Source organism: Falco peregrinus, chromosome 14, assembly GCF_023634155.1.
Source record: "Falco peregrinus isolate bFalPer1 chromosome 14, bFalPer1.pri, whole genome shotgun sequence".
Lineage (NCBI taxonomy): Eukaryota > Metazoa > Chordata > Aves > Falconiformes > Falconidae > Falco > Falco peregrinus.
The window spans coordinates 1,248,288-1,271,256 of record NC_073734.1 but is presented as its reverse complement, the minus strand read 5'-3'; the positions used below and the strand labels follow the sequence as shown (position 1 = coordinate 1,271,256).

The 22,969-nt window shown below is 47.0% G+C and overlaps 1 protein-coding gene and 1 long non-coding RNA gene across 2 annotated transcripts; both read left to right on the top strand.

The window, feature by feature from the left end:
* The first annotated feature begins 1,794 nt into the window (after positions 1–1,794).
* Positions 1,795–6,019, top strand: LOC129785693 (E3 ubiquitin-protein ligase RBBP6-like). Its single transcript, XM_055818991.1, has 3 exons — positions 1,795–2,013; positions 4,245–4,344; positions 5,980–6,019. Exons 1-3 carry the CDS (start codon positions 1,848–1,850, stop codon positions 6,017–6,019), a joined length of 306 nt encoding a protein of 101 aa, XP_055674966.1. The 5' UTR covers positions 1,795–1,847.
* Positions 6,020–12,612: 6,593 nt separating this feature from the next.
* LOC129785659 (uncharacterized) lies at positions 12,613–14,239 on the top strand. The gene is made up of 3 exons (XR_008749825.1): positions 12,613–12,778; positions 13,561–13,664; positions 14,154–14,239. It is a non-coding gene; the product is annotated as an uncharacterized LOC129785659 (long non-coding RNA).
* Positions 14,240–22,969: the final 8,730 nt, after the last annotated feature.

Below are 22,969 nucleotides of genomic sequence, written 5' to 3'. Positions count from 1 at the left end.
CCAAACGGAAAGGATGCATCAAACCCACCCCACAAACACGTCCTGCACTTTTTTTATCTTTCCTGGAACGTGGGGACATGACCCTGCTGGGCCATCAGTGCCACCTGCCTGGGAGCCAAGATGGTGCCTTTGCATTCCAGGCTAGGAACTTACCTTCTTTTTTTCCTTTTCAGTGACTTTAGAGCCATCCTTAGGGAGGCTGGTTAAGCTGGTTTACTGCACAGCTGGTCGCCAGTGGAGGGAAATGGTAAGCTCCGCTGTTGCCTTTGGTGTTTACTTGTTACTGTGTCGCTCATTTGAGTGATCTTCTCATGCCCCGGCAAGCAGAAGCTATCACGCCACTTTAGGCCTTGGTCTAATAGTCATGCAAAGCAATATTGAAAGTCATTCTGAGGTCTGGAACAGGCCCCAATATGCATTTTATAAAAGTGCTTCTTGGCTGCTGTTTATCTTTGTATGGGGTTTTTTTCCCATTTCCCCAGACTGCTGAAGCTCTGAAAGGCGCCGATGAGCTGCTCTCCCTCAGTTTGCTCCTTTGCCTTTGGGGACTGCGGTTCATGTTTTCTTCATGGCCTTGCAGAGGAGAAAATCCATGAGTACACCACCTTGTTTTTTTCACCTAAGCTAATTTCAGAAACTGCCTCCTTTAACTTAAACATGAAACTCTTCTTCACCTCTTTGTGCACTTGTAGAAAAGCAGGGTGGGGTGGGGGGTGGGGGTGTCTTCAGGAAGTGCCTGCAAAAGAGCCTTTGGGAGATCCTGTCCCTTGACTCACATGTGGGGTAGTGAAGAGTCTGAGAAAGTCATGGGTGTTTTGGTGTTCACCTAAGCACGTTTTCGTTTTGGTTTTTTTCTTTTTTCTTTTTTATCTTATGTAGCTTATGTCACCAGGTAGTGACAGCCTGGGGATGACAGGAGGGGACAGCAGGCAGTGGCAGTGTGGAGTGTGACCAGAGGGGACAGTAGGCAGGGACAGGCCTGGGGGTTACCGGAGGGGACAGCAGGCAGTGACAGCCTGGGTGGTGACAGGAGGGGACAGCAGGCCATGACAGCCTGGGAGGTGACAGGAGGGGACAGCAGGCCGTGAAAACCTGGGAGGGGACAGCAGGCCATGACAGCCTGCGTGGTGACAGGAGGGGACAGCAGGCAGTGGCAGCATCGAGGGTGACAGGAGGGGACAGCAGGCCGTGACAGCCTGGGGGTGACAGGAGGGGACAACAGGCAGTGACAGCCTGGGGGGTGACAGGAGGGGACAGCAGGCCGTGACAGCCTGGGGGGTGACAGGAGGGGACAGCAGGCCGTGACAGCCTGGGGGTTACAGGAGGGGACAGCAAGCCGTGACAGCCTGGGGGGTGACAGGGCACGGGGCAGTGATGTGCCCAGGGCTGTTGGGAGAGCCCCCACAGGCGCAAGGGCTGACAGGTGACGCAGGATGGTGAAGGCCCCAGGGGGTGACAGCAGGGACACCGCAGCCCTGGGGGGTGACAGGGCACGGGGCGGTGACAGGCTGGGGGACAGCAGGGACACCGGCGGCCCAGGCGGGGCTGATGAAGGCCCCTCCCCCAGGGGCGCTGAGTGGCCCCCTGAGCCCCTCTGTCACAATGCGGAGCCGCCTGGGTTGCCATAGCGAGCAGCTTGGCCTGGCAGCGCTGGTGCGAGGAGGGAGCGGAGGCCGAGCCAGGGCCTGTCCCCATCGTCCTCCCACCGGGGCTGCGAGGAGGAGCCGGCGGGCTCAGCCCGCGCTGCTGGCCCCAGCCCCTCGGTGGGCCCTGACCTGCTGTGGGGGCCGCGAGGCCAGCTGCTGCGTGAGGTGCCATCGCGGAGCGGGCACCGCCTGGCCCCGGCCATGTCGTGTGTCCACTACAAGTTCTCCTCCAGGCTGAACTCCGATGTGGTCACCTTTCACGGCCCCCACATCTCCCTGCGCGACCTCAGGCGCCAGATCATGGGCCGCGAGAGGCTGAAGGCGACCCACTGCGACCTGCAGGTCACCAACGCCCAGACCATGGAAGGTGCGTGGGGGCGGCGGGCGCGGGGACCGGGGACCGGCCGGCTGGCGATGGCGCAGGCGGCCAGTGAGGCGGTTGGGCCACGGCCGGCAGCGGTGACTTGTGCTGGGGCCTCAGAGCTGCTCTTCCGTGGTTGTGCGCTGGCAGCTGCCGTCAGGGCTGTGTGCGCAGCCAGGCACAGCAGCGTACGGGGTCCGTGTGCGACACCGCGCGTGGAAGAGGTTTGGTTTCTGGGAACCCTTCTAGCTAAAACGATAAGGGAATGTGGGACAATGCCTTGTCATCACAGACCTGCCAGATTTCTTTGAAAGCCGGCAGAGAAGGCTGAACATGATAGAAAAGGAGTGGGTGGCTAATTTAAAGGGGAAAAAAAAGTGGGTTTGGTGACTGAAATTTGTCTTCAGCTACTTTTACTCCACCGCATTGGAAAAGCGGTGCTTGGCTGCTGCAGAAACTGCTCAGTAGCAACGTTTTGGATCAAGAGTGTATCTGTGAGTGAGAATCTATGCAGACCCTGGAAAGCCATCTTGTAGACGAGTGTTCTGTCTAAAGTATACTTGGCATTTCTTGCTAATACAGCTTCTTTGCTGCACCATGCTACACATTCATTCAGATGCTATTGAGCATCATTTCTTCATTTCTTTCAAACGGTGCATTTTTGTCGTGGTACTGCGTGTTCAACGGTGTCAGGGCAGTACTGAAGTTTTATGGCAGATCAGTTATGGTGAATATACCTAGAAATGTTCTTAGAGAAACCCTAAGTTCTTTTGAATCTGAGAAATGGTGCTTGATTCTCAGAGACGGTAATGGTTTTGTATTACTTAGTGTGCTGTTTCAGTTTGGTAATCTACCGTCTGGCAAAGCTTGCATGTGATTAAAGACTTTGGAATATGACTTGTCAGAAATACAAAGACTTGGAAACCATCTCCATTCCTTAAACATTCAAATTTTATCGGTTGGGGTTTTTTTTTCTTTTTTCCTGTGGTTCTGTGACATTCCCACAACAGTCTTGTCTTTACAATGTGTACTCATAGGATTTTTTCCTCTTCCTCTTTGATGTATTAAAACTTAAACAGAATAACATGCCTGCTGCGGTAACTGTAACTTTGGCTCCAGCCTTTCAAGTGGTTGGACCTAAAGACGCTGTTTACCTACAGATAGGTAAAGTAGGTTCAGGAGAGTATCTGTGAGCAGACTTAACAGCACGGTGTTAGGGGTCTTGGGGGTGTTACGGGATCGCGTGTCATATACAGCAGTAGAGACAGACATGCAGGTAGAGGCAGACGTACAGGTTGTGACACAGATGCTTACTGGAACTTTTGTAAGGGTGTTTTCCCCGTGAAAATGCAAAAATCCCCCAGCGGTTGTCAGAGCAAAGCTAAGGAATACATTTCGGTGTCATTTATGTGTATGCCAGATTTTGGGGTTTTATACATAACCGTGACTTTCCGTTTTTATTGGACAGCATCTACGTGCTTAAAGTCACCTTCAGAAGATGAAGGAAAGAACTAGGCCTGGATGCTCTGCCTAAAGGGGGTTCTTGGAGATCCTCCCTGTGGAGATATGGTAGTGGGTTTTATAACTTTGTGCAGGAGTCCTGACTAAATGTTGGCATGATCTTGGAAAGACCCTTCAGTGAACCTTGAGTGAAGATGGCCAACTTGTTCAGAGTTTTCCGAGCCGCGTGATCACGGAAATCTCGTAGTAGAAGCAATGCTAATAGAAGCTAAAAGTAAACAGGATTTTACACATCACTGGGGGGAAAAAAAAGAGATGGTGGACTCTTTTTGAAGATGGTGGGAAGGCAAAATGGATGGTTGGGATGTGTTTTAAAAGGTGGGAGGCGGGGTGGGGGTGTCCTCTTCCGTGCTCGCTATTATAGAGACATGTTCTAGGGTTTTGTAAGCTAACAGGAGCAAAAGCAATGAAAGTTAGATCAGGAAAGAGCCTCATGTTTTAGCAGACTCTGCTTTAGTGACTTTAGAGACCATTTTGCTGTTGGCATTGAAACGATTCAAAACAAATGGAAAAGATTTTGCTGCTTGTGTTTGACTATCAGACCTGAAGATTTCTGGAAAGGTACCGTGAGTGTGTGGACATGATAAAAGCATGACGCTGTGTGTAAAATGTTGCTTTTCTATCCGTAAAGGGTTCCCTGAAGTGCTATGTCATGACATATTAATATCACTCTTACGAACTGACTGATGCTTTCTCTGTATTGATGTTGTTTTCAGAATACACAGATGACAATGCCCTGATTCCAAGGCACTCATCGGTAACTGTTAGGAGAGTCCCTGTTAGAGGAGTTAAAGCTACCGGCAAGACAGACCTTGGGTAAGTAGCCATAACGCGTTGTGTTCTTTGGGAGGGGTTTCAGTGTGTTCACCTTCTTTGTGGCTGTTGGTTTACGGAGGCATTCCGGTTGTCTCTTTCTTGTTAAAGCTGCTGTTAAATTGTGTTGTGACAGGGCAGATTTGAATGTATCTGTCCCAAAGCAGACTTAGATTTTTCAGCCCGCTGGGACGTGGCATTCAAAGTCCAACAGTGGTAGCTGTTCAGACGTTTGAATTGGGTTTGTTCTTGGGCTTGGTTTTTCTGAGAGTCAAGTTCTCCGTCCTGTTTCCTCTATGCAGAGAGATTCCTTATTTTATGCTTTTGCTTGTATTGCTTTTAGAGTAAACGGAGAGACACATTGCAGTGTGAACTGGTAATTGGTTCCCATCTGCCAGCAGTCCGAGTCCCAGTGTTTGACTGCTTCCTTTGTTTGGGGGCGGGGGGGCAGGGTATTCTTACACCCCAGAGGGGTGGGGGTGGCGGGGCTGCATGCTGTCTCCAGAGGAAAGACTGAGAGTGGCCAGCTGGCAAACCGTGCGAACAAGAAGTTTCATTCTTAAGTGATTCCTATTAGTTTCCTAAAGACAATGCCTGTGTCGGGCAAGAGAAAAAGAGCAACGTCCTAAAGCGTATTGCCTTTTGTGCCAGGACGGTGAAGGAGCAGTTGATCTTTTCCAAACCTGAAGCTCAGAAAGCAGTTGAGCACATTCCCAAATGTTAGTAGTTACCTTTCTAAGTTTGATTTCACCCTAAGCTGCTCTCTGTGCTCCAGGTATTATTGCTGTATTCCTCAGATTTATGGAGGACAGAGAATCTGATTACAATTGCAGATATTCAAATGTAAGCCTGACTACAGCATTGTTGCTGTCATCGATGTATTCGTCCAGTCCAGTTCTGTATCAGCTGCGTCAGCATGGTTTGAATGGTCATGTTTTCCAGCCTTCTTCAAGACAGACCTCTCCTCCACCATTAGTAGATATTATTGACTTGTGGTTATGCCGTGTCTTTCTAATGTTAGTTCTCAATAAATAAAGTATACCGGCGAGTTTCAGTGTGTCTCAAACAAACAGTACAGCAGCATCCTAGTACCCATGAAGCATCTGCAAGCAAACCCCCCTGAATTTATGTGGCTCTCCTGTAAGCTTTGGGCATATTAGTGCTTTCAGGCACTGCCAAGAGTTTCTGGATGCCACAGCACTGTGCTGCTAAGCATGGCCTTGTTTGGGGGGTTAATTTAGATCGGGATGCTTAGTGCTGTCTTGTCAATATAGCCTCCATTTCTGGTTGGATGACACCCTCTCCTGGTGTTGGAATGCTGCCCTAAAATGAGAGGCTAGGTGCCACTAGCATCAAAGATCCAAGAAGCACCTGCACGTGGGGATAAGGGATGAATGCCGCTGCTCTGCTAAAGTTGCAAATGGATCAGGCAGGTCAGCTTTCTATTCCTTCAGCTGGAACCATTGTGGAAACAACTGGTAGAGTTGTTAATGTTTGGGAATGGTGAATGCATGCTGTCGTGGTGGAGAGGCCTTCAGGAATGTGTTAGTCACCTTGTAGTATCTTCCTCAAGGCAAGTGGATGAAGAAACCATGGTGTGGTAATCTAAAGCTTTTCCTCGCGCTTCCTCATCTTCAGGAGGTACGTGGCTGTACTTGCGAGCCTGGTGGTGGTGTAGCAGTGGCAGGAAGTATGAGCCTTTCTATTTGTGCAGGACTTGCACAGCAGCCTTTGGGTTGCCTCTGCTCGTGGGACGCTTTGGATGAGGTATGAATTGTTTGTTAACTAGATGGGCGGTTGCATGTTTGATTCATGAGTAGCATGCAGGTACAGACCAATGAGTATGTGGAATCTCGGCAAGGGCTTGTGTGTCATAAGTGTTCCCTAAAATATTGTAGCATGTTCAAGATGATCTTAAAGGAAGTTCTGGTAATCAAGACTTTTTTTCTTACTTTTTTAACACAGGCCTCCTCGATCTCAGAAAATCCTAGGAACTGCTTTCAGGTGATGTTTCTACTGCTATTTGTAGTCACTTTAGGCTAAGTATGGTAGGTACCTGAACACAGTGCTTGGGCTTCCACCAAGAAACACTTTTCTACAGACAACTGTTCTCGTTTTGTCAGAGGAGTGTAGAAACCAAAGTGCTCTATCTGGTACCTATTTGTGGTAGTGGGGCTATACAGATTGCCTGAAGGTGCCTTCGTATTTGGATGGCTGACTATTTAAGAACAGAAAAATGTAGCACAGTCTTCACAGTTTTGGTACTTAGAGAGCAGAAAGAAAATATCTGAGGACTTCTCCTTGCACTGCTGTATTCTGTATCTTAGAGTCATTGGGGGCAAAGAAGGAATGGGATTTTGGGTTTTATTTCAATTGCACTGAATGCACCAGGAGAGCACACTTTATGTATAGAAATAAATTTCCATATTCATAAGACTACCAGTACACAATGTTTTGATGTTCAGGTTTTATAAACTGTTTTCCCTGCTTTATGTTGGTTGCGAGTGCTTTATTTTAAGTTCTGATCATCTTTCTTTCTTCTTCTAGAAGTCGAACTGGGCCAGCGAGTAGAACATCAAAAGAGGTATGTAAAAACACAAGCTGAAACTTTTTGCTACATGCTGCACCTAATTCTAAGAAATGTAGCCTTGTACTAATTTTTTAATGTATATAAAAATATATAAAATATATATGTTTTATATATAATATTTATAATATATATATCTCAAACATACTTTCCAGTGAAACATAGTGTATGCTGTAAATCCAATGTATTTGATTCAGCATAGTGAAAACTGAGCAATGCCAACATTTGCGCGGTTCTAATGTGAATAATGGTATTTGTGCCTAGCAACGCATTGCATTTCGTACTGAATAGGCTAGAATATTTCTTGTGTGACTGTGTGTTGTACCGATAATGTATGCTCATTTTTAGAGCTTGTAGGTTCAAGGTTTGCACCACTGAACTTGGTGCCACTCTTCAGTACGCCACCACTTTGAATTTACATTTGGAAAAGGGGCAGCATTTTTCTTCCGGTCAGAAAACACTGTTGTTCTGCTGCTAAGACATGAATAAGTAACTCGAGGAGACACTTGACTAGTAATGGCCTAGATCTCCACTTGGCCCTTGGGGGGTATGCTACGTGCAACGATGCATTTCAAAATAGCCCTCATAGTACAAACATTACTTTGTGGTGGTGGTTGGTTTTCATCTGTAAGTATAACTGCTTGTTCTTCACTAGAATGGAGTGAGGCATTACATGAGCTCTAGGTCACTGGATCTGATCACTTTGTAAGCTCTTAGGATAACTTAATCTAGAAATTCGTGAACTTGGGGTCTAATGAAAGTAAATGAAAGACAGCGCAAAAACTATACTGCATTCATGAATCATACTTGTGTGCATTTAGTAAATGATGAGCTATTAACTGATTAATTTATAAACTGCACTGACAATGTTTCCTGTAGTGACACTTCCTACTCAAATAAACGGAAATAATTTTTTTAGATCCTTTCGAGCTGCAAATGGACAGCTTCCTTAACCCTCCGTCTTTTAAGCAGTTGTGAGCATTTGACAAGGGTCCCCCTCTGAGGTATTCTGAGCAATAGGTTGATCTCAGGAGGGGTTGGTTGCTTTAGTTTCTTCTCATTAACAACGTAGGCATACTTAAGCTGTTTAAGGTTTGGACTTTGTTTTGAACAAGTATAAATTCCACTGGCTTGGAGGTGGCTCTTCCAGTGACACTCAGAGGATATAGCGCAGGCTTTCATACAGCAGTAGGGGTGAACTATTGCTCTGTTTTGATTGTAGAACTTGAGTATGTGTTTAATTTTTCTGAATAGATTGGCGACCCTTCCGCACCTCTTTCTCTGGCCCAGCTTATTAAGGTATGCTTAGATGTACTTGCTTGTGAAATCGTGTTAAAAAGAAAGGGGTGGGTGTGGGTGTGTATCCTTGTATTTTCAAACCTTACACTGTGCTCTCTAGCTGGATAACTGCTGTAATATGAGCAAAACATTAATTGTTAATAATTCAGAGTGTTTCTCCTAACTTTAAAATATTACTTTGATACTATCCTGTAGAGAGTAGTTCCCAGCTTGGGAAGATGGAAGGGGAGCACCTTATTGGCCTCAGTGTAATGCTGCAGTGTTACTCATCTGCAAGACACAAAGAAGCAGCACTTCAGAAGCTGTTTACCATTTTTCATACGTCCCGCTCATTGTTCATTGGAAACTAACACCATTTTTACAGCAGGATTTAATTGGCTGTAAGTCATGGACATTTCTAGGGCCTTTGCAACAGCCGGAACAGACGTGTTTCTGGAACATGGACAATTGCATGGCTGTTTTTGAATTTTCAGTCATTACAGTTACAGATCCATTCTTTGAATGGTGCGGGACTGCTTGAATTGTGGCATACAGATAGAGGACGACGCAACCTAATTTGTTTACATGCAGACTGTGAAAAGTGTGCAAGTGCACCTAATTGTTGATAGGACTGTGCCAGTGTTTATGCGAGGCACATCAGCAGACGTGACCGCCTGAAAGCATATTTTGTAATGGAACTGCTTGTATTTTATGCTCAGCAACGTGTAACGTTGTCTGGGGAAACACTAGTGATTGCACTTGGTGAAGAGGCGCAGTGCTAGCCACAGAAGTGATTAAAAGCATAGTCTTTAAAGTTACAAAGACTAGAGAAGGCAGGGCCTAACGCAGAGGAGCTAGTTCTTTCCTCTGAAAATGAAGGCCAGAGCTCATGTCCAAGAGAAAGAAATCCTTCCCACTGGGAACGTCTTCCCTCGCTCGCTGCATTTATTTATTTTCTTAATAAATTTAATTGTGTTAATTAACATTTTGCGGCAGGGTGGGGGTGGGGGTGGAGGTGTGTGCAGAATTAGTTTGGGAAGCAGCCACCAAAAGACATTGGTCTCCCTCAGGGCTGTCCCTTGGTTCTGTAAAGTCATGTGAAATTTACTCTAAAATGTGGAAACCTGTCCAAGCTTTTGAGAAATTCAAAGATTTCAGAAATACGGAGATAGGTAACAAAGCAGCTCCGAACTGTTACCCTAGCCTCTTTAGTGCAGGCTGGCACAGGAGGCAATGTGTAGTAAGAACTTTTCTGCTTTGTTATGACTATGTATTGAATGCCATATTTGAATGGTGGTCTGTTCCTAGAAATGTGTTGTGGGTTTTGGATGTGTTTTGTAAACCATTTGGGTTCAGACAAATCAGTCAAGTGTCTATAAAAGTTCTCTGCAAATGTTACTGGAAATGATTTCATAGATGGAGATCTGGATTATGTTCCTGCGTATATGGAACAGCTAGATGAAATAACATGTGGAAACTAGTTGGTTGCTTTCGTGAGTGAATGCGTGTAAAAAGGAAAACATGAGCAGTTGGTCTGTAGGATAGGTGCTTGAAGTTCCAAATAATTTACAGTCACCCCCTTTGACCCTGCTTGTATCTGGACTAGTGTGTAATAGAAACATTTGAAGAAGTACTGTGTAAAAAAAACCATCTGGCTTCCATAGTTCAAAGATCTAGTTCTGCGTAAGGTTTATATTACAATTTGCGTGTTAAAAGGACAGTGACAACTGGAAAAAAATTGTAGTTCAGTCACTTCCTATGAAGAAGCGAGTGGCGGTGGGGGAGGGGGCGGAACCGTGCGGTTTGGACTGCCTACAGCACATGATGGTCAGATGTCTGCTGAAAAGAATCTTTTCTCTTGCTGAGGGATTATAGAAAGCTTGATTCCTTTTAATGCTTCTGGGTCTGAAGCTGAATTTCAGCAAGCAAAACCAACTGCCACGACTCTGAAGTTGTGTGTCCTTTTGACACTGCAGAATGTAAATACTGCTACTTGCACACATCTTTCTCAGTTAAATGTACCATGGCTAGCTTCTTTGACTAGTCTGGAGCTTAAAGACCAGCTTCAAAATGCTGGCTGGTGGGCTTTTTTCTACACATAGCTTCAGTCCGCTTGGACAAAACTTGGATTGGCTTCACAAGTCTTTATGTAAGGTACAAAGAGAGCCTATTTGTAGCCTAATGTGTGTGTCAAATAACCATTACCTGTTAAACAGACTGCCAACCTGGCTGAAGCCAATGCTTCCGAAGAGGATAAGATAAAGGCGATGATGATACAGTCCTGCCATGAATACGATCCATCCAAGTAAGTATCAAATGTGATCTTCAAAGGTTATGGAAAAAGTATGGAGATGTTTCTTTTAAGAAGAGAGACACATGCATACCTTTTCCTTTTTTTCCCCAAACCTTCTAGTTACTTGAGGGAACCCTTGGATCTGCCTCCACCATCATCCAGTTGCTTTTGCTGTGGAAAACCTGGCCACTATGCCAAGAACTGCCCGGTAAATAGGGTAAGATTGGGGCAGGCCTCTGGTGTTACCGAGCTCTTAGGGTTTTTTACCTTGGCATTTATGTGACAAAGACATGAACACTCCCAGTAAGAATTGTTTCTCTCGGGGCAAAATGTTACATGGCAATGTTGCAAAGCCCTCCCAAATTCAAGGGAAACTTGGAATTCTAAATGTGAAACTTTTTTTTTCTCTAGGTCACAGACATTAAAGATGTCCATAGATCTTTCTCAGTGAACTTTCATACATATTTGTAACTATTTCAATAGTACTGGAAATGTTCCTGGTTCTAACTCTTTCTAATGACAGTTCAAAGTTGTTGGTATTTCCTCTAAAAACAAGAGGTTTCTGTCGACCCCGTCTATTGAGTATCTGTCAGTTTTAACTACAGAAGCCTCTGGCTGAATATTCATGCCGTTTAACATCAGTCCCTGAATGTACGTGCAGGAGGGATGAATTCAGCCTTCCTATATAGATGTGAATGTAAGTTTCCGTGGGGGCTGATTTGGAGACCCTGAATTAAGCTCTCACACGTTGCCCAGGGGCTTTGGAGGGGGAACAGGTTTGTGCCTCTGCTCTGAGCGGACGGTGAGCAAAGGGCTGTTTCACCCTGAAGGGTCCTGAAGTTAAGCCAAAGAATGACGACTGGGTTCAAAACTCTGCTCAAACCTGTGGTACGTCCTGGCTATGCTCGCTGGGGAAAGCAGGAGTTTGAGTCGAGCAGCCATTATGTTAGGTAAAAGGAGGGGATTAAAGGCTTTCGCTGCTTAAAATTATCTCTGAAACGTCATTTTAAGTGTGCGTCTGAAGAGGAGAGATGTCTGCATTTCTGTTCTCAACAGGACAAAAATGTGGAGCCTGTTCGCAGAATTAAAAGGAGCACCGGAATTCCAAGGAGTTTCCTGGTGGAGGTGAAGGATCCCAACACAAAAGGTGCCATGCTGACAAAGGCTGGGAAATACGCAATACCAACTATTAATGCGTAAGTATGGAATTAATCGGACCGACCAAAATGCGAATGAGAGCAACCATGCGTAAATGTCTGAGTGGCAATGCAGCCGAGGTGGCCAGCCTCTAATTACGAGGGAGGAAGCACTACCGTCGTATCTTAACCTTAAAATCTGCAATACTTTCCCATATTGAAATAGAGTAGTCCTACTGTTCATGCCCCGGGAAGCTGGCTGACCTTGGGGTATGCTAAGAACCTGTATTTCTGCAAGGCATTTCAGTAGTGTTTCCAGCTGGCATCATTCTCTCTGAATGCTCATTTTGCTTCTGGTTTATGTTTCAAAGGCTTCTTGCAAAATTTAACAAATAGCCCTTGGACTGAGATTTCCTCCTCCTCTGACTTTTAACAAATCTCATGTGTGAAACGGGCTGAAGTGTTCCTGTTGCTATAAACTAAGAAATTACTGCTGTGTGCTGACAGGAGTGGCTGTTGGAAAGTGCACTCGGTAGCACTTCCCTTTTTCTGTCATGGATCTCCTGTTGTAGAAGCTGTAGCACAGACTTCTTTCATTTACAAAATGAAATTACTTGGGGACGAACTTTACCCTGATCCAGCAATTTGCACTTACCCTCTGGCAAAGGAGAGGTGGGATTCCTTCCCCCTGCTCTCTAGCTGTCAAGCAATTATTTTTCTAGTCTGAGCTCATTTCGTAGTTGATCCAACGGATGGGAGAGTTCTGCAGAAGGAAAAATGTTCCCCCCTCCTTCTTCTTCTGATAGTGTGGCTCTAGAGAAGTCATTTAGCGTAAACGCCTACGTTGTAGAAAGCCAATGTGGAGTGAGAAGACTTCCATCTATTACCTTTGTTTGATAAAATCCAAAGCTTGGAAAATTTTTCCTTTCCCATCTTTCACTTTTTTCTTTTTCCTTCCCCACCTGCCCTCCAGGGAAGCTTATGCTAGAGAGAAAAAGGAAAAGCCACCCTTTTTACCAGAGGAGCCCTCCTCCTCCTCCGCAGACAGGCCTGTTCCAAACGAGTTGTTATGTCCCATTTGTAAAGATCCAGTGACGGATGCAGCGCTTATTCCATGCTGTGGAGCAAGTTATTGTGATGAATGTAAGTGCGTAATGTAATGTAAGGAGTAAACTCCCCTCCCGTGTTTTTTAATCCAAAACACCACATCAGATCTTCTGAAAGCAGGAATAGGAGATCACCTGTGCTACCAGGTCTATTTCATACTTCAGTACGCCCGGAGTAGGAAAGGCCTCTTCTCCGTAATGGGGGGGGAAAAAAAAAAAACCCAAAGGCCAAAGAGCTTTTTTCCCTTTCTGTGTATCTAATCAAATCTTCTTCACATGCGGAAGGTCGAGTACGAGAAGACTGCATAATTGTGCAGGTGAATACAGTATTAGATATGGAATGCACGTAGTTTGTCCACAGCTCTTTCTCTCATACACAACTATAGAGCCAGCTCTGGTGACTGACTCTGGTCCGCCACAAAGAGGCAGTCGGGCATTTAATCTACATTCTTTGCCACAGGAGTTGGTTAAACCTTCAAAACTCGAACCGACTCATGGCTTTTTGAGATGTGCTTCGTTCATTAGCCTTGATGTTGGTGGCTTCTTGCTGTACTCGGTAGTAGAAAAAAGACTAGTCCAAACATCAGGACACAGCCCACTCTATGGTCTTCAGCTGTTACAACAGGGAAATGTCAAAACTGTATAGCGATTTGCTGCATACTGGGCATTTTTTACACTAATGAACATTTATAGCTTCATGCTCTCCATTCAAGACCATATCCAGCCATTAATCGTCTGTGTGTTCTTATAATTGATGAGAACCCCAAAGATTTCCCTACTTTGGCTGAAACCTATTTTGACGCTTCTAATTACACACAGGTATTAGAACAGCTTTACTGGAATCGGAGGAACATACTTGCCCGGCGTGTCATCAGACAGGTGTTTCTCCTGACGCTTTAGTTGCCAACAACTTCCTGCGCCAGGTAACGTGGTGACTTTTTCATCAACTGTTTGTAAGGAAAGTCTGTTTGTAAAAAGCTGAAAGGGAGGGAATTATTGACATCTCCTTAAAGAAGGATAAACTGAATAAGGCTGCATTTACTTTTCAAATGCATTGTCTGTTGTTACAGAAGCTGACAACTCTTTAGAGATAATCAGGCAAACTCAGGTCAAACTTTTGTCTAAACATGCTTGCCTGCCTCTCAGATTCGCTGTTAACACTGAAGTCCTTTAACTACAGATACTCTGAGCTACCAGTCCTTAATAGCAGTGTTTCATGTGATGTGTTCCTATCTCTGTGTGCTGCTTTACTCTAGGCTTGATAGCATGTACAGGACTATACAAGTCATTTTACCCTGTGGAGGCTTTTCTTCATCTATTGTCATCATAATCTGACACTTTGATCTTTTTGTCCATGTTCTTCTGCCTCTAGGCTGTGAACAACTTCCACAATGGAACCGGCTACACAACAGGGCTCCATAAGGAGATTCAGCAGCAGCAGCAGCAACAGCCGCCGTCACTGCCTGCACGACCACTTGTGACTGTGACACCTGCTGCTCAGGTGACTGCCACCAAACTTTCTAAATCTTCCTCTCTGTCAGTCAGCGGTCTGTTAAGTTTTATTTCAACATATGCTTTTGAAATACAGTATTTATTAGAGCTTATTTTCCAACTGTTTGCATTTATTCACAAGGGCTTTCCGGTTCCTGTAGCAAGACAACCGGCAGTACCATGTCTTCTGGGCCCCCAAGAGCAAAAAATACCCACACCTGGTGAGTGACCGTAACTTTAGAATTTCTTCTAAAAAAATTATCTTCAGATGAACTGAATGGGATTTATTTCTTTTTCCTCTCCCCACTCCAAAAGGTCATCCGATGAGAGCCAGTGCGGTTCGCTCAGCAGGTGGCAGACCAGGCTGGGGACTGTAAGTATTTCACAGAAATTCAGTCTCTGACGACTTGTAACCTGTTAAACCAGGCTGTAACACCTACATTACTTCTACAGTAGCTGATTTATAATGAAATGCGTATGCACAGATAGCTGTGGAGAATACAAGTGGCAATTCATTTTTAAGTGGCTCAGCTTGAGTTGGCTCTAACAAAGGGGATCTGTGCTTGCAGTAAAACGATTACAAATAAAACTCCAGTATGTGACCCAAAAGTAGACTCTGAAAAAGAAACGCTTTTGGAGGAAACCGTAAGTATATATCAAAATTAAACATAACGACAGGATGAGGTGCAAAGCCACCCTTTCGAATTACTTACTGGCTGGATAGGGCTGAAGAAACTGATTTCCCAATTGAAGTCAGCCTCCAACATTTGATTCTTAATGACTTAGTGATGGAGCAAATTGTTGGAAGAGTCAGTGCTGTTTTTTTATGACCATTTTGAATTTCTTTAGTCTAGTCATCTCAAATAGCCAAGCTGCTTTCTCTCCGTTGGAGAGAGAGGAATCTGTTTTTGCTGTTATTGCCCTACCAGTTAGTTCTTCCTTTTGGTATGTATTTGTTATGGATAGATTATAAGTGTGCATCGTGTTTATAAAATCTTAAAGATAAATCCAAAGAAAACACAGCAATCCGTCCCAGAGATACCTAAAATTCTCAGGTTCAGTAAGCAAGGAAAGAACAGTTCAGGGACAAGACCAGGCCAAACAGATCATCACGAGGCAACAACCTAGGAAGTTTGTGGGGAAGAACTGAAAGGAAGTTGGAGAGAAGCTTGGTTAATATCTGTGCAGTACTTTGAAGCTCGGAAGTGTGAAGTAGGAAGTGTATCGAGGAGTGGCAGAGGAGCCGTGGGCACCTGGCACCTGGGAGATAGGAGTCTCCTTTAAGCATGGGCAGCCTCTGCCCACAGTCACAAAGCTGAATGTAGGGGGAGAAGCCTGAGGCAACTACTTGGGGTGAGGATGTGGAAGGCAAGTGTGAGGATCCAGAAATGAGGGTAGGCTCAAATGGACAGGAAGCTGCCAGAAAAATGCTCAGGTTGAGAACAAGAAGGGCTCGCCACCGTGCTCCCGCTTCATTCACATTCCTCTTTAAAATCAGGGCAGAGTGTGACAGTGACACGCGGGTTTGGGTTTCTCTGCAAGTTCAAATGGAGGACATCCACGTAGCACACGTACCCAGAGGACTCAGGCCCCGACACTGCCATCATCAACAGCAGCCTCTGTACCTGTGCCTCCACCTCCCTTGCATCCTCCCCCACCCCAGGCGCTTCCTTTCCCGCTGGCGGTACCACCACCACCACTACCTCCTCAGTTTCCACCTGGTCAGCCTCCATCTGCTGGGTATACCCCCGCCCCGCTCCAGAATATCCCCCAGCTCCTGCAAACATGTCATCAGCCAACAGCACGGCCAGCGACTCATTCAAATACCCTCCCAGCGACACCAGCACTTTCTTTATAGAATCACAGGGTCATTTAGGTTTAGTTGGAAAAGACCTTTAAGATCATTGAGTCCAGCAGTTAACCTAAACCTACAAAGTCTGCCATTACAGCAGGTCCCTAAGCGCCACCTCTACATTTCTTTTAATACACCCAGGGATGGTGACCCAACCGCTTCCTTGGGCAGCCTGTTCCAACGCTTGACAAACCTTTTGGTGAAGGAATTTTCCCGAATATCCCATCTCAAGCTCCTGTGGCGCAACTTGAGGCCATTTCCTTTCCTCCTATCAATTGTTACCTGGGAAAAAAAGAGACCGACCCCCACCTCACTACAGCTGCCTCTCAGGTAGTTGCAGGGAGCAGTGAGGTCTCCCCTCAGCCTCCTTTTCCCCAGGTTAACCAACCCCAGTTCCCTCAGCTGCTCCTCGCAGGACTTGTGCTCCAGAGCCTTCAGCAGCTTTGTTGCTCTTCTCTGGACACACTGCAGCACCTCAGTGTCTTTCTTGTAGTGAGGGGCCCAAAACCGAACCCAGTGTTGGAGGTGCAGCCTCACCAGGGCTGAGTACAGAGGGACAATCCCTTCCCTGGTCCTGCTGGCCACCGTATTTCAGGCAGAAGCCAGGATGCCGTTGGCCTCCCTTGTCTAGGGAGGAGTTTTACGGGAACAATGGAGGCTTCAAAAGGAGTAAGTGTTTGGCTCCAGGAAGTTGCACGGGTTTGCGCTTTGGTATTTCGTTAGCACCTTGGACTGCAGTTACACTAAAGTGCATCTGGCAGAAGCAAAAATGGCATCGTGTTTTATCCAACAGACCTTTTCATTGCAGATGCTAAATGTGCAAAACTCAAGCAAGACAAATGGAGCTGTAGAACTTTCCCTGAATCCTGGGGGAATTCTAAACTCGTTTTGCTTGACTAGGATGTTCGTGTTTGGCATTACATGCAGTAAACATTTTCTCATCTTGGCCGTGTTTTGTATTTTGGTGTCTGTTTGGAATAAATATCCAACTATAATTGTAATAATGGTCAAACTGATTTTAACAGGGAAGAGAAAAAGCCCAGACCCGAAGTGTTCACAAACACTTCTTCTATGGAATTGGTGGCACGTGAGGAGTTTCAGGAGGAGCGCAGGCATTCATTTCCCAGGGAATTGCGTTGCATGTCCCTAACGGAGAAGCAGATTGTCTAGAAGAATCAGGAGGAGTTCCAGTCCACCTCTCTATCCTGAGGTGGGTTGGATGGTTCAAGGGACGAGCAGTGATGGGAGCTCCACATGTAGGTCACTAGCTCAAAGATGGCAGGGATTACAGGTGACTGATAGTTATAACTGGGCAGCAGTTGAGAAGGAACGGGTGTCTCTTTTGCCAAAGCTTCTCTGTAGTGACATCCTTCGCCTCCTGACAGCCCTGAGGAGGCTAGAAACTGGACAGGTGTGGATTCCTGTGCCTCCGTGCTCTGACTGTAACTGTTACCTCAAAGCACTTTGGAGGAGATACGTGAGAGGAATTGCCTTTGTTGCCTCTGTCGTCTAATCTCGCACAGACGGATTGCAACCTGGACTGCAAACTGGCGCCTTTTGCTCAGATTCTGCTGACATCCTTAAATTTTTCTTACAAATTAAAAGATCAGACTTGTGTAAGGAAATCTTAAGTTGGAGGAGGAATGAACATACGTGGAATAACTTGTGAAGAAAAATCTAAAGATAGCTGCTGTCTTCTGTCCTTAAAAAGCCCTTGGGCAGGAATCTGAAGAGCTCTCTGTAGTAATGCTGTCAGTATCTTTCCCAGAGTAGTGGCATTCCGTCAGCTTACTGGAGACTGAGTTTAGAAGCTTTTAGCTAGGATTTTTCTTGAAATGCAGTCACCGGCCTTGGTTGGAGCTAGAGGTATGTGCAGAATTTGGCTACCACTGGCTAGAAGTGGGGCATTTTGCATGCTGTACAAATTGCCAAATACGTAGTGAAGTTAAATAGACTAAGCTGGCATTTTCAAATGGAGCTTTACTGCCTCCAGGCTAAACCCTGCTTTCCTGACAGTTGATACTGCGCTGTAGCCATTAAGACTCACTTGTTTTGCATCTTACGGCAACAAGAGTGATTTGCGCTGCAGGTGGATGCTGGGTAGTGAGACATCTGCATGTCCATGTACCAGCAGAGACCAGTAGACACCCCTGAAATCCATCCATAGCTAGGGCAGTCCATGCGATAGAAGTGAGTGGGAACAGACTTACCCTTCCTGCGTGTTTTTACACTACCACAGCAGCAGCCGTTCTGGCTCGTAAGCAGAAACCTTTACACGCCGCCATGCTCTTCGGTTTGCAGCAGCAGTATATCAGCAGCTGAAAGAAGCTTTGACATAAGCGTATGGAGAGGAAAAAACCCCAAACCCAAACAAATTTGGGAGAAAAAAAAATGGTGTGAGTGACTGTTTTGAATTAACTTCATTCATTTCCTTTGTGTTGCGTTTTGTTTTTTAAGGTCCAGGTCTCCCTATGCCAGTTCTTCTCGCTCTAGAAGTTCGCATACCTACTGCAAGTCAAGATCAGGTCCTTCCCACCCTCGCTGCTGCTCTCAATCATCTAGTCATGCCCCCTCTCATTCCTACCCACGATCAGCACCATATCCAAGAAGAGGCAGAGAGAAGAGTCGGGGCTGTCATTCTAGGTCAAGGTCACGTGGTTATCCCCGCTCAAGGTCAAGGTCACATGGCTCTCCCCGCTCGTGCTAGTGGACTCACCCTTTCTCTCATCTTCCCTTAACTGAACATTTTTGGAAAAAATACTGCAGATACAGAATTTAAATAAAAGCTATTTTATGAAGCATTACAAAACATGACAGTGTGCACCGCGCCCGTTGCGACTGGACTGTGCCCTTTTTTCCTCTTGGCACTGGTTCTACCAGAGGAAGCCCCGTCAGACAGAGTGAATAAAAGCCAGTTACAAAAGGAACCATCATTAATACCATGGAGGAGTACAACAAGGACAACACTGCGACACCCCGAGATGTCCCCTCCCTGCGCTGTCCCTGCGGTGCAGGCAGCCAAGTGCCACTCGGCAGAGCCCCAGCATCTCCCCCAGGCTGCCTTGGGACAGGAGGGGACAGCAGGTGGGGACAGCCTGGGTGTGACAAGAGGGGACAGCTGGTAGTAACAGGCCTGGGGGGTGACGGGAGAGACAGCTGGTGGGGACAGCCTGGTGGGTGACAGGAGGGGACAACTGTTGGGGACAGCCTGGGGGTGACGGGAAGGGTCAGCGGCTGGGGACAGCTTGGGGGTGACAGGAGGGGACAGCAGGCAGTAGCAGCATGGGAGTTGACAGGAGGGGACAGCAGGCCATGACAGGCTGGGGGGTGACAGGAGGGGACAGCAGGCCGTGACAGCCTGGGGGGTGACAGGAGGGGACAGCAGGCCGTGACAGCCTGGGGGTGACAGGAGGGGACAACAGGCAGTGACAGCCTGGGGGGTGACAGGAGGGGACAGCAGGCCGTGACAGCCTGGGGGGTGACAGGAGGGGACAGCAGGCCGTGACAGCCTGGGGGTTACAGGAGGGGACAGCAAGCCGTGACAGCCTGGGGGGTGACAGGGCACGGGGCAGTGATGTGCCCAGGGCTGTTGGGAGAGCCCCCACAGGCGCAAGGGCTGACAGGTGACGCAGGATGGTGAAGGCCCCAGGGGGTGACAGCAGGGACACCGCAGCCCTGGGGGGTGACAGGGCACGGGGCGGTGACAGGCTGGGGGACAGCAGGGACACCGGCGGCCCAGGCGGGGCTGATGAAGGCCCCTCCCCCAGGGGCGCTGAGTGGCCCCCTGAGCCCCTCTGTCACAATGCGGAGCCGCCTGGGTTGCCATAGCGAGCAGCTTGGCCTGGCAGCGCTGGTGCGAGGAGGGAGCGGAGGCCGAGCCAGGGCCTGTCCCCATCGTCCTCCCACCGGGGCTGCGAGGAGGAGCCGGCGGGCTCAGCCCGCGCTGCTGGCCCCAGCCCCTCGGTGGGCCCTGACCTGCTGTGGGGGCCGCGAGGCCAGCTGCTGCGTGAGGTGCCATCGCGGAGCGGGCACCGCCTGGCCCCGGCCATGTCGTGTGTCCACTACAAGTTCTCCTCCAGGCTGAACTCCGATGTGGTCACCTTTCACGGCCCCCACATCTCCCTGCGCGACCTCAGGCGCCAGATCATGGGCCGCGAGAGGCTGAAGGCGACCCACTGCGACCTGCAGGTCACCAACGCCCAGACCATGGAAGGTGCGTGGGGGCGGCGGGCGCGGGGACCGGGGACCGGCCGGCTGGCGATGGCGCAGGCGGCCAGTGAGGCGGTTGGGCCACGGCCGGCAGCGGTGACTTGTGCTGGGGCCTCAGAGCTGCTCTTCCGTGGTTGTGCGCTGGCAGCTGCCGTCAGGGCTGTGTGCGCAGCCAGGCACAGCAGCGTACGGGGTCCGTGTGCGACACCGCGCGTGGAAGAGGTTTGGTTTCTGGGAACCCTTCTAGCTAAAACGATAAGGGAATGTGGGACAATGCCTTGTCATCACAGACCTGCCAGATTTCTTTGAAAGCCGGCAGAGAAGGCTGAACATGATAGAAAAGGAGTGGGTGGCTAATTTAAAGGGGAAAAAAAAGTGGGTTTGGTGACTGAAATTTGTCTTCAGCTACTTTTACTCCACCGCATTGGAAAAGCGGTGCTTGGCTGCTGCAGAAACTGCTCAGTAGCAACGTTTTGGATCAAGAGTGTATCTGTGAGTGAGAATCTATGCAGACCCTGGAAAGCCATCTTGTAGACGAGTGTTCTGTCTAAAGTATACTTGGCATTTCTTGCTAATACAGCTTCTTTGCTGCACCATGCTACACATTCATTCAGATGCTATTGAGCATCATTTCTTCATTTCTTTCAAACGGTGCATTTTTGTCGTGGTACTGCGTGTTCAACGGTGTCAGGGCAGTACTGAAGTTTTATGGCAGATCAGTTATGGTGAATATACCTAGAAATGTTCTTAGAGAAACCCTAAGTTCTTTTGAATCTGAGAAATGGTGCTTGATTCTCAGAGACGGTAATGGTTTTGTATTACTTAGTGTGCTGTTTCAGTTTGGTAATCTACCGTCTGGCAAAGCTTGCATGTGATTAAAGACTTTGGAATATGACTTGTCAGAAATACAAAGACTTGGAAACCATCTCCATTCCTTAAACATTCAAATTTTATCGGTTGGGGTTTTTTTTCTTTTTTCCTGTGGTTCTGTGACATTCCCACAACAGTCTTGTCTTTACAATGTGTACTCATAGGATTTTTTCCTCTTCCTCTTTGATGTATTAAAACTTAAACAGAATAACATGCCTGCTGCGGTAACTGTAACTTTGGCTCCAGCCTTTCAAGTGGTTGGACCTAAAGACGCTGTTTACCTACAGATAGGTAAAGTAGGTTCAGGAGAGTATCTGTGAGCAGACTTAACAGCACGGTGTTAGGGGTCTTGGGGGTGTTACGGGATCGCGTGTCATATACAGCAGTAGAGACAGACATGCAGGTAGAGGCAGACATACAGGTTGTGACACAGATGCTTACTGGAACTTTTGTAAGGGTGTTTTCCCCGTGAAAATGCAAAAATCCCCCAGCGGTTGTCAGAGCAAAGCTAAGGAATACATTTCGGTGTCATTTATGTGTATGCCAGATTTTGGGGTTTTATACATAACCGTGAATTTCCGTTTTTATTGGACAGCATCTACGTGCTTAAAGTCACCTTCAGAAGATGAAGGAAAGAACTAGGCCTGGATGCTCTGCCTAAAGGGGGTTCTTGGAGATCCTCCCTGTGGAGATATGGTAGTGGGTTTTATAACTTTGTGCAGGAGTCCTGACTAAATGTTGGCATGATCTTGGAAAGACCCTTCAGTGAACCTTGAGTGAAGATGGCCAACTTGTTCAGAGTTTTCCGAGCCGCGTGATCACGGAAATCTCGTAGTAGAAGCAATGCTAATAGAAGCTAAAAGTAAACAGGATTTTACACATCACTGGGGGGAAAAAAAAGAGATGGTGGACTCTTTTTGAAGATGGTGGGAAGGCAAAATGGATGGTTGGGATGTGTTTTAAAAGGTGGGAGGCGGGGTGGGGGTGTCCTCTTCCGTGCTCGCTATTATAGAGACATGTTCTAGGGTTTTGTAAGCTAACAGGAGCAAAAGCAATGAAAGTTAGATCAGGAAAGAGCCTCATGTTTTAGCAGACTCTGCTTTAGTGACTTTAGAGACCATTTTGCTGTTGGCATTGAAACGATTCAAAACAAATGGAAAAGATTTTGCTGCTTGTGTTTGACTATCAGACCTGAAGATTTCTGGAAAGGTACCGTGAGTGTGTGGACATGATAAAAGCATGACGCTGTGTGTAAAATGTTGCTTTTCTATCCGTAAAGGGTTCCCTGAAGTGCTATGTCATGACATATTAATATCACTCTTACGAACTGACTGATGCTTTCTCTGTATTGATGTTGTTTTCAGAATACACAGATGACAATGCCCTGATTCCAAGGCACTCATCGGTAACTGTTAGGAGAGTCCCTGTTAGAGGAGTTAAAGCTACCGGCAAGACAGACCTTGGGTAAGTAGCCATAACGCGTTGTGTTCTTTGGGAGGGGTTTCAGTGTGTTCACCTTCTTTGTGGCTGTTGGTTTACGGAGGCATTCCGGTTGTCTCTTTCTTGTTAAAGCTGCTGTTAAATTGTGTTGTGACAGGGCAGATTTGAATGTATCTGTCCCAAAGCAGACTTAGATTTTTCAGCCCGCTGGGACGTGGCATTCAAAGTCCAACAGTGGTAGCTGTTCAGACGTTTGAATTGGGTTTGTTCTTGGGGTTGGTTTTTCTGAGAGTCAAGTTCTCCGTCCTGTTTCCTCTATGCAGAGAGATTCCTTATTTTATGCTTTTGCTTGTATTGCTTTTAGAG

What these genes read in the sequence shown, in the direction of transcription:
- LOC129785693 (XM_055818991.1), top strand. Translation starts at nt 1,848, where the DNA reads ATGTCGTGTGTCCACTACAAGTTCTCCTCCAGGCTGAACTCCGATGTG. An exon ending in CAACGCCCAGACCATGGAAG is followed by an intron (nt 2,014 to 4,244) that starts GTGCGTGGGGGC and finishes TGTTGTTTTCAG; the next exon opens with AATACACAGATGACAATGCC. An exon ending in ACCGGCAAGACAGACCTTGG is followed by an intron (nt 4,345 to 5,979) that starts GTAAGTAGCCAT and finishes CCTCATCTTCAG; the next exon opens with GAGGTACGTGGCTGTACTTG.